Genomic DNA, 10,990 nt, shown 5'->3' with positions numbered 1-10,990 from the left:
CGGGGCTGCCGTAGCTAAGCGCTTGAGGAAGCGTACTTTAGGTCACCGACCTTTCGTTTTTTCCAAGATCCAAGTATGAGTTAGCGGATCGCAATCCGCATACTCCAAGAGAAATTATTGCCGTCCCCAAGCTGACTGACTCTTCAATTTAAATTCAAAGCTAATTTTTCTTACTTTTTATCCTAATTTTAAAACTTTAGACTTTCCTAAATATACTAAATATATGTAGTAAAATCTAAATATATGTACTACTGGCTACCTAGCCCCGTACCGTATTCTTGTTTGGATGTGGTCACACCATGCACATCTCGTGTGACACAAACCTCTGTTCTCAGGTTTCGCGTAACCCGTTACATTTGGAGTTTATTTACTGAGTCGTTTCAACTGCAGGAAACATAATTTGCTACCTTTTAACTGTAACAGGTTTTCATGTGCCCTGGTATGAAGAGTGTGGGTCATGTAGTCAACAATAAAGTGGGATCCAAGGTGATGTGGCCACATAATGTTATGAGTTTCACAAGATGGTGTGACGCTTAAACAGCAAATCAGTACGTGGCTGGAACAGCCAGTACTTATACATATAACTGGGTTTTCTATAGATAGAAAACCTCATAGATTAAGATAGTGGCGCTTTGCCGCAAATAAAACCAAGAAATACAGCAAACGTTTTTGAACGGAAGAGTTAATTAGCCTTGGGTTAAGGTTACTCTTGGAGTAAGTGGATTGCGATCCGCTACGCTCGTACTGATTCTAAGTATAGAACGAAGGTCACCGACCTTATCAGAGCTTCCTCAAAGCGAATGAGCTACGGCAGCCCCGCTGCATAAACACTGCAAAACCCGCGTCACTTATCGATTTAATTCGGTACGTGTTAGTGCTCATTTGAGTAAATATAATCCGCTTTTGAAGTCCATGATGTTGCTGGAGATTGATTAGCGTTTCGAATATTTTGCCACGTTGCGCTCGAAGAAGAGAAAGCAAGGTGAATCAATTGCAAAGCACTCGATAAATTAAAGCCAGTCCATTTTACATAGTTAAATGCTCAGGATCTCCTTAAAAAGAAACAAAAAAATTGGTGTACTAATTGACGTGAACTATCATAGCACTGAATTATCTCTCCAGCGCATTAAACAAGAAATTTGACGAAATGCGTTTTGACCATGACGTCCAGAATTGGTTCAGCCCTTTGCTGCAGAAACGCTTTGAGATAGTTGGCTCGCTAGCTCGCAAATGGTTGCAGGCATCCAACACAACATTATATTGTTTTACTACAGATGGGTGATCAAGCCTAAAAATGGAACCAGTCTTGTATTACATGGTAACAGACGGCATGTCGTTGTACCTAGAAAATATCTGTACGCAAGAGCTTGACCATACGGCGACAATCTTAGCCGTGTCATCGGATTCACAAAAAAACCTTCTATCAGTGAAACCGGATCCGATAATACTACCACTAACAAACTTGCATGAGAATTGTTGAAGTCAAAATATCCTGGGATGTTCTTTGAACGGACGACCAGCATTTATTTGTGAAAGATATTTTTGCAGCCACCAAAACCAAGCGAGTATGATCTGTCCCAAACTATCATTTCAAGTACGCTTCTAGCTGTAAAGAGTCGAATCTTTCCTTTCATATCACTACCAAATCAAGGCGAAGCTTAAAACTAAAAAAATTAGAAAATGCCGGAATCGATTCAATCTGCCGTCATAAATAGAGACATCCTGCAAGGCATTTTCCTCAGCTTGCAAAAAGGTCTATTCTCCACATTATCGTTACAGCTTCGGTACAGCCAAGATGAAAGCAAGTGCTGAAAAGGTGTTTGATGTCATTACCGAAGCAAATTTCGTATGTTGTCTCTAGAAAAGAATTGGTAACTTAAATCTGACCGACAAAGCAATTACGATATATCATAAATATTCCGTACTTGTTTCTAAAGCATACCGCGCATTGAATTTCGACGCCCCACAAGAGATGTCTACTGCGATCGGTCCTAGCGCGACTAGAATACTTATATGATTACCGGATGGGAAGAGCTTAAATCTTGCATCTACGCTATCTGGGAGATTGAAGAGAAGAAAGTTGTTGTAGACTCTCTCCTTGATATAGTTGCAGACGAAGCACGAGAGGAAATACATACTGAAAACGTTTCATTACAGGTCAACGCAAATAAGGACTGTGAGATAAACGATTTTTGGCTCAAAATTTTGTTGATGCAATCTAATACTGTTCTCCAAAACTGGCTGATCGATGATATCCGATACATTTACATCATTATGTTGCCCCCAAGGTTTTTAGTTTGGTTACGTCAAGTGCCGCGCCTGAAAAATACCTCCCAACTGCTGGGATTATTCATTCGAAGCTGCAAAGGACGAAAGTGATAAACAGTTAACTTTCATTCAGACCAGCGCTCCTCAGGTGTACGGGCTACCACAGGCTTCTGATTATGTCTGTTCTGATGAAAAAGATAACCAAAATTGTTGAATTGATTGTGTAAGTTGTTCTAACGTAGAAGAGGATCAGGATAGTTGAATTGATGGCGTAGAAGTGAATGATGTCGGCATTCTTACTCTTTATTGAAAACCCAATGATTTACTGGTTTAATCGGTATAAAAAAAAACATAGATCCAAAATGTTTTGAAAAAAGTGTCTTTTTGCCACCTGCGATTTGAGTAAAATTTTTAAGTGTCACCACCAAAAAAAAAGGTGAAAAGGATAACGTCCTTAATAACTAGCTACTCCAAAGTTCATATCCCGAGTGCGAAGTCGTCAGCGGACTGCTTCAAGCCTCAAATTCTTTTGACGATGCTCAGTAATCAAACTCTTCATCAACGTTATCCAATGCAATTATAGAATTCCACGAATCTAAGACCTTTTGCGTTCTCACTCAAGTGTGATTTTCATCCATTAGATAGTGTCACGCAATCAAAGGAGTAATAAAACAAGCTAGACATTTGAGAAAGCACAAATCCTCCAGATTCAATAGCTTGCGGCCACTTATACTAGTTTTATTGCTGAATATATGATTAGTCATAACATATACTGGACAAGCCAGGGTGCTCAGCAATAGCCGCAGCACCACATTGGTGGATAACAAGTCAATCACGACTTCTATATCTACCGTTGTCCTTTGGAAAGCTTTACGCTGCGACATGGGAGATCCGAAGGATACTGTTTGATGAAACTCATACACTTCACTCTCTGTTGACTTTAGATGTCACGATGTGCATTTTACGAATGCTTCATAATGAGAATAAGGCAACACAACCATATCAGTGTCAGCAGTACGTAAATGCAGCGCTCCGGTCTCGTGTTGCGCTGATGTTTGTCTACTCGATGAAGCTGTCCGATACCAGAGCGCACTTTTTCAACAACCTAGGTGATCCGAATGGATATGTTAGTGCAGTAGTTATTGCTTATAAGAGACTAATTTCACAGATGTACCTGCTCCATGTTGTAGTCAATCCTGTCGACTAGCGTACCTTGGCTGACCACTATATCTGCTACCTCCTTAAATATAGTTGCTAGCGTCGCAACTGATCTCGCAATTCTTTGAATCTCGATGTCTCGCGTTCTAATGTCGTATTCGGTGCGATCGATTGCGATTGCGGTTGCCTTGATGTCAAGTCGAGAGCTCTCGCTTATAAGCGTTGTCCCCTTTTCCATAGAGTCGACGTCAAATATTTCGCTGCCAAACTTTTGAAGCTGAAGACGCTGAAGGTACTCGCGCTGTCTGGCTCGAAACTGTGTGGAGATTCCTTGCAGTCGACCGGCAATAGCTCGCTGTGAATTTAAGCGGACACGACGATCTGCTTGTGAAAAGCTTGGCCTACCTACATCTAAAGTACTAGTGATTCCTTTGAGTGATCGATCTGCTTTGTAGAATAGTGCTGTGATTTCCTCGGTGAGGCAGTTGATTTCGTCTTCTTGCTGCTCCTCCAAATTATCAAACCGAATCATTAGTCTTCGAGTATGTAGGAGCTGTAAATAGTCCACTGCAGAAGCAACGACACAAACACATTGATTGCATCATAAAATAATTATCAGACATTGTGCAGGCCGTAAGCATCAACAAAGCGTTTTTTAAAAAGCGTACGCTTTGCATGCAAGAGCCGGATGCATTCATCTGCGCTATCAGAAAAGTGTGTCCACTTCGGCCGATGTACAGCATTTTTCTTTTCCCAGACCTCGCATGCATCTTGTAGCAATGCTTTTTCCATAGCGTGCGACTTATTTCTCTGTAGGCACCAATAATTATGTCAGCTTTCGATACATCCGAAGACTGGGTCATTCACTATCTCGCCACCTGTTTCAACACACCAAGTACTGAACGGCTTATATAAGTCTGCATCTGAAAGCGCATGTTTCGCTTGCGAAGGTTAGCCCTTCGTTCGATAAAGCGGTCCGTCAGATCCCGATATGCCATACAGCTCAAAATTCGATTTGAAGATCGGTATCCGATTTTGAAACGTCGCGTATCACTCAGACATTCAGTTTAGCGGTTTAGCAGTCACTAATTCTCGTGGTGGAGAAATTTGGATGCAGTAGCCAGATCACATCGAGATATGAATTGCCGGGCTCGGTAAGTTATCGCATGACGCTAATATGAGCGTTGATGCTCCGAGTAAGTGTATGCATTTGCGGTAGCCCATGGCTTTCTCTATTTTAGCTAAAGGTTATTTGGTGCACAGTGGTTGTTAATTATGCAACAGTTGTGAAAGGTAAGAGGCGTAAGTGTTTCTATCCATCACTATCACTAATTAATTATTTATATCGCTAATGTGGAAGCTCCATTTAACGGTCGGATCTTTGCTTCTCTATTTCGATTACCTTTATTTCAACAGTGCTGATTTAAGCTTGGCATGAACATAGGATACAACAGCCAACAGCAGTTTGTAAAGTCCCGCCTGATATAAACTTTGAATCCCACGACTTTCCATCGAATGTTTTCGTCTAGTATATTCTGATGACCGTAATATGCCATCGCCCCTTTCTGTCTTATCCTAAAACCGCGGAAAACTGTCATTTCTACTCTCCGTGCTCTGCTCACGGCACCCAACAAAATCGTTGCTACCGATTCCGGGCAATCCCATTTCCTGCATGGGGGCCTCATACCCGCGCCAAATTGCTTTTATTAGATGAAGGTAAATGACTTGTTAATTCTCCACGAGGAAAGAAGGGCACGGCACACATCTTTTCGCCTTCCCACCAATGCATGGCCCGAGGTCATGCAACCACCCCATGCATAAATGCCATCGTATCTCGACTTTAATTCAAGGGTAGATCACGTTTCGTGCCGGCAAAATTTTCAAACCTTACCTTAAAGGTTCAGCATAACCTTCGACAGTTTTTGCCAGTGTTCCCTCCACATAAAGCATGAATGTTGCTTCCGTATTCGACAGCTGTGGTGACGACGAATTAAATGACTACTGTTACTAAAGTCGCTCGGCGTACTTAATCGCACAACGCTCCCAAACCTATCAAGAGATATTCCACAACCTTACAAATCCCAAAATGTTGATATTACCCATTTACAATCCTGAGCTATGAGCTCCGAAGCTAAAATACCATAATGAATTTTCAGAGCTCACGATTTGCCAACCTTATACCTTAGCAATACTATTATCGGACAAAATTAAATAATTGAATATATTTTGTAAATTATATTTTTGTTAAGCTAGTTCTGTGTCATGCACCCACCGAATTTAGCTTCTACTGTTTGAGATTGTGCTCAACAGCAACAACAAAAGAAGCAGAACACAATGTAATTGTTCCTTCAAATCGATAATTTGTCGAAAACATGTATATACGGCGCAATGAGCTTGACGAAGTTGGTAAGCATTCGCTGCACAGTAATCCCGTTATTTTATCAAAAGTACACTTACATCGAGTGAGACCCGCGCATGTACCGCTGACATGTTTCCTAAAGCTTTATTCGCTGAAATCTCTATAACAGCTCACTATAAATATATGACGGTAACCGGTATCGGCTAATTACCCTCATAGTATTCTTAAGTTCGGACGCAGGCTATACACCGGGGAAAACAGTCGCAAAGTGCGCTGGTCGTCATGGCTTCCGCTCAAGATGCGCGTCCTTCCGATCCTTGTTGCATTTGCATGAGCTTGGATGACGATCAAGGAACACTTCTTGTTCAATGCGTATGTTGTGCTATTCGTGTACATATTAAATGCTACGGTGTGAGTATCGTGGACGGTGATACATCCTCATGGCTTTGTCAAGCTTGTGAGTCAGCTGCTTCAGATCCATCGCCACGCCCGAAACCACAATGCGCTGTGTGTCCCATTGCGGGTGGCGCATTGCGGCTTACGGACCAGTGCGATGTATGGTGTCATGTTCTTTGTCTCAATTGGATACCAGAGCTGTACCATAGCTTGACAGGTGCCATGGATGAGGCTGTGCAAATCGCACTACTGGATAAGAGTCGCAGCACTTTACGCTGTCTCATCTGTGGACTGCGCGGTGGATGTATACAATGTGTCAGCGGGCGTTGCGCCAAGGCATTTCATGTGCTCTGCGCGTTCCGTGCGCCATCAAGTATACTCTTTACAGGTTACAATTTACAGAATCAGCAGGTCTATCACTGCAGGACGCATCTATCTGATGTGGATTCAACCAAGTTTGAAATGGTTGACAATTCGTGGCGTACACTACCCGAAGTCCAGCAATACGTCGATGCGCATCCAAAGACATCCGAACCAAAGTGTCGGTTTTGTGGAAATAAAGTAACATTGCCAAATAAAGACGCACACGAGACACAGTGTCTACTTGGATGGAAAGCACGTTCTGATGCTCACAAAAGAAAGCAAGAGCTACATCGATTAGGAGCAAAGGCTGCTGAAATCTCTTATGTGCTTCATGACAAATCGCCAGGCAAGAAACGAGGGGGCAAGACAAACGGATCAAGTAGTCCTGAAGCACGCAAAGATTTACGGAATGGACATGGCAAGTGGAAGCGACAGGAAGCGTCGATGCGGCCATGTCCAGAGTGTAAAGAAGAGATCAAACAGACATTGATGATGGGGCATTTGAGAAATAGCTGTCCTAAGCGGCGAAAAGCCATGAAGCGCAAGATGCCACACCGCAATGGCTTGCACGAAGATATCGAGGGAACGGACATGACAGATGTTTTGTTTGCTTCTTGGCCAGGACAAAGTAGTGGTGCGCCTATGGATTCAACGCACTTTTGGAAGGTGGTAGACCGACATTTTTACAACAGCAGCATTTTAGAGAAAAAGCGGATGGGACAACTGTCGAAAAATTTATGTGGTGTTAGATTAGAAGACCTGGCTAAAGCAGCACGTCGAAGGCCTTTGCAGGCGTCGGATATTCATTGTCGAGATACAATACGCTTGGAACGGGAGGCCGAGGATCCATCGCAGACGCTGATGTTGAAGAAGTGTACGCACAAGTGCGATTTTTTGATGCGAACCAGTCATTGTCGATGTTTGAGCGATCCTCTGGCTGAGCCTATGATTGCAATTCGCCCTTATTTTAAGTGTAATCAAGTAATTGAATCGGATACTGCGGTTGTGTTGGACGGCGCCGAAGCGACGATGTGGGTCCGATTTATGAATGGAGAAAACAAAATCATTAATTGTAAATACTCGATGCGTGTTGCCCGGGATGCCGAGTTAATGAATCGACATGCAGCGGAGAATGGAACATTCGCAACGACCTTTCAGCATGATGCCGTTTCGACACTGACCGGATTTGATATGCAAACAAAAAGAGCTCCTCTGGCAAATGAGAACAAGTTGCTTATCTCGCTCGACACCTGTAGTGAAGTAAAAGAAGCATTACCTAACAATGATCCGGAGACTTCGCCTCAAGAGCTCCCCATAGATATCTTTTCTAACAATTCTCCAATGACTGATGAATTTACACCTGCGATCAATCTTCTCATGGAACATCACAAAGACACAACAGAGCAAAATCGCTATTGTATTCGTATGTTGTATAAGAAGCTGCAAATTGAGGAAAGCCAAAATAGTAAGTTCCGGCTACTATCACAGATGACCGACTCATACTATACTGAGTTTGCTGCGTGGAAACGACTATGTTTAAGCTTAGTATCAGGCTTCACCTTTGGAGAAGAAAACAATTCATACCATGTTGACAGCGACGAGCAAGAGGAGCTTACAGAAGACGAGGATGACACAGTTGATGACGGAACGTGCGTCGTGTGTTTCGATGGCCAGTCACCTGAAACAAACCCAATCATTTTTTGTGATCGTTGCGAACTTGCGGTTCACCAGCGCTGTTACGGAATGGCTAAAGTACCTAGCAGTGAATTCATTTGCGATCGATGTCGATCCACACACGAAGGACATGATCCAGCCATCGATGTGTTTTGTCAACTCTGTTCTTTAGGGGATGGTGCATTTAAACGTACTGTTGACGGCAAATGGGTGCATATAGTATGTGCGTTGTGGTGTCCAAAAGTTTGGATTGGAAACCTGTCTGAATTGTCGGAGATAAGCCTCGTTGGTCCGCTAAATCAAGCTCGGTTTATCAACCCGGTTGAAGATATCGACGCGAAATTTGCTCAAGCTTTGGGCAGATCACATATTTGTTCGCGACATGATGAGGTCCACACTTTGGAGCTGGGAAGTCTGTGTGTGCACTGTCGAGTTGCCTGTGGACGCACGATACAATGCTGTCACCAAGGATGCTCCACGTCGTTTCATCCGCTTTGTGGATGGTTTGACGGGTTACCTATGACGATTTCTCTTCGAGACGAGCGATATATGTACGCCGGCGGTGGAGCTGGATTGCACTTTCAACTTTTTTGCTCAAATCATTTGCCGAAAGATTATTCTACGTCAGATCAGACTACGATGAGACGTCGGCGAGCGCGATTTCGCATCGACTCGTATTTTGTCATGCGAAACAAAGTCAACTTCAGTAGCGCCGCGAACAAAAATGCAGACGACGAGTCGTCCTTGTTGTCCGGATCGATTGTCCAGGCAGTGCTTTCGGCAGAAAAGAAGGCATGCGGAACCGGAGTAAATTCTACTGCAACCGATTGGACAGATATGACGGTCTGTTCGGCGTGCTTTGAATACTGTGCACCGATTGTTGGCATGCTCACTGACGTCAACATGCTGCACCGAAGGCAATTTATGATTCGCTGTCAGTATTGCAATATTTACATCCATCCCGAGTGCTGCATATCTGACATCGGATCATCTGCCTCAATATTTCAAAGTAACTGGATCTGTGAGCGTTGTACACAAACTGGGGGCATCGATGTGCCAGGATGCATCGTTTGTGCAAAAGTGACCGATTACTTGATGCCGTGCGTGAACCCTGCTGTCGCGACGACCCTGTCAAATGGAAAAAATCCGTCAGGCTTAAAAATAACATGGAATGGTGAGCAGCATTCTTGGTTACATGCTCATCAGAGTATCCAGCAACAGCAGCAAAATTCGATAGATGTAAATAGAAGTAGTATTGCCTTTCAGCCTCGGGCACAGGAAAGCGTAGGAATGGCATCTAAGCCTGCGGAAAGCCGATGGATTCACGTCTACTGCGGCAAGTGGCAGAAGGTGAAGACGGTCAAGAGGCATCATATGCTTTGTGCGTATGCTTCAACTTTTAAATTGGATGGTGCGGCCTCCCGATGCGAGCTTTGTGACAAGAGAGAGGGAGTGCTGGCAAGTTGCACTTACTGTCATCGTCGCTTTCATCCGATTTGTGCCGCCCAGAAGAAACTCTATTGCGCTCGCTCAAATCGCACCGAATGGAAGTTTTATTGTGAAAATCATCCACCACCAGATGCAGCATTCGATTCAAATCGCCAATCATGGATCACTCAGGAAATCCTTGGTCAATTACAGGATTTGCGGCAATCACTTGAGCGGGGTCGAATGTTGCTAGAAATGGCCCGTCAACGAGATCGCCAACATAAACGGCTATTAAACCTGTGTAAGCTACCACTTATGGAGACCTCTATTGAAGTGGTGCTAAAAAAGCGACCAAGCCCTCAAATGAAGGAAATTTATCATGATCTCACAGGAGAAGTGTTGACTGACGTACCGCATCGTCCTAATGCACCACGTAATTCGCGCAGTCGCGTCAAAACTAGTCAGCGAGTTGTGGGTGATGATCGAACTTCTAATGTAGCAAAGGAATTTGCTACACCACCAGAACGACGTCTTAAGCGTCAAAGAACACGAAGTGATTCTAACGAATCGATTCATAGTGATCACAATGCACGTCGGAGCTCTAGGCGAAAGTCTATACGCTTTAACCAAGAGAGCTTTATTTATGAGGGCAAAGCAAGCGAAGAGGATGACCTTGAGGCTTTCGAGACAATATGGACAAATCTTGTGGTGCCGCAAAAATTTGATGCGTTTGATTTTGTTGTCGCGAAGCATTTTCCTGAACTAATGGTGCGTAATTTTATCAATTTGTATGAGAATTGGAATTTATTTGGCGTTATATACTAATGGTTATATATTGCTTGTAGGATTAACCGGATAAGAGTATAATTGGTAGATAATAGCACTGTGACCGAAATGGCAACTTTATTCTTTCGGATCTTCTTAGTTTTGTGTTGGTATGGTGGACTGTTCAATATGATGGAGCAGAATTTCAACTGTAAGGATGTGCGCCACATCGCGACACGAATTAATGAAAGATATTGTATCACTACGTATGGCTCACGAACGACTTGTTGCGAATTGCACGATAGCATCTGCGGATACTAAGAAAGTATGTGTAAGAATGTATCAATACCTATCTACTCAAGCTAAAGCTTACAACGCGTTTTTGTTTAATTCGATAGCTTTAAAAAATGTATTGAACAAAAAAGCATTCTGTGTTTGTGACGCAATGATGCAGCTTTGAGCTAGATGTGGTCAATGAGCGTGCGTGTAAGGAAGCATACCGGCATGAGCATGTGAACGTCGCGGTCCTGAAAAAAATGTACGCCGCTTGTTTCTGCAGCGTGAGTATTTAAAAAGAAA

The 10,990-nt window shown here is 43.3% G+C and overlaps 5 protein-coding genes across 5 annotated transcripts in view; 2 read left to right on the top strand and 3 right to left on the bottom strand.

The window, feature by feature from the left end:
• Positions 1-1,806: 1,806 nt before the first annotated feature.
• On the bottom strand, positions 1,807-2,585 carry PHALS_14937 (uncharacterized protein). Its single transcript, XM_036407134.1, has one exon. The coding sequence runs from the start codon at positions 2,134-2,136 to the stop codon at positions 1,909-1,911; it is 228 nt and encodes a 75-aa protein (XP_036263389.1). The 5' UTR covers positions 2,137-2,585; the 3' UTR covers positions 1,807-1,908.
• Positions 2,586-2,711: 126 nt separating this feature from the next.
• PHALS_14936 (uncharacterized protein) lies at positions 2,712-3,228 on the bottom strand. Its single transcript, XM_024717735.2, has one exon. The coding sequence runs from the start codon at positions 3,150-3,152 to the stop codon at positions 2,916-2,918; it is 237 nt and encodes a 78-aa protein (XP_024583204.1). The 5' UTR covers positions 3,153-3,228; the 3' UTR covers positions 2,712-2,915.
• Position 3,229: 1 nt separating this feature from the next.
• PHALS_03513 (syntaxin-like protein) lies at positions 3,230-4,424 on the bottom strand (the record flags this gene model as incomplete). The annotated part of the gene is made up of 4 exons (XM_024717733.1): positions 3,230-3,373; positions 3,443-3,993; positions 4,095-4,236; positions 4,305-4,424. 4 exons carry the CDS (start codon positions 4,422-4,424, stop codon positions 3,230-3,232), a joined length of 957 nt encoding a protein of 318 aa, XP_024583203.1.
• A 1,691-nt stretch (positions 4,425-6,115) lies between these two features.
• On the top strand, positions 6,116-10,497 carry PHALS_03512 (kinesin-like protein; the record flags this gene model as incomplete). The annotated part of the gene is made up of 2 exons (XM_024717732.1): positions 6,116-10,414; positions 10,492-10,497. The coding sequence occupies 2 exons, from the start codon at positions 6,116-6,118 to the stop codon at positions 10,495-10,497; spliced, it is 4,305 nt and encodes a 1,434-aa protein (XP_024583202.1).
• Position 10,498: 1 nt separating this feature from the next.
• PHALS_14938 (uncharacterized protein) overlaps positions 10,499-10,990 on the top strand; it is a 494-nt gene continuing 2 nt past the window's right edge. Inside the window, exon 1 of the mRNA XM_024717731.2 lies at positions 10,499-10,990. This exon is cut by the window's right edge and continues 2 nt beyond it. Coding sequence (XP_024583201.1) covers positions 10,541-10,732 — 192 coding nt within the window. The 5' untranslated portion in view covers positions 10,499-10,540 and the 3' untranslated portion in view covers positions 10,733-10,990.

Source organism: Plasmopara halstedii (assembly GCF_900000015.1).
Source record: "Plasmopara halstedii genome assembly, contig: Scaffold_2386, whole genome shotgun sequence".
Lineage (NCBI taxonomy): Eukaryota > Oomycota > Peronosporomycetes > Peronosporales > Peronosporaceae > Plasmopara > Plasmopara halstedii.
The sequence above is the reverse complement of the archived record's forward strand: the minus strand, read 5'-3'. Positions and strand labels throughout refer to the sequence as shown.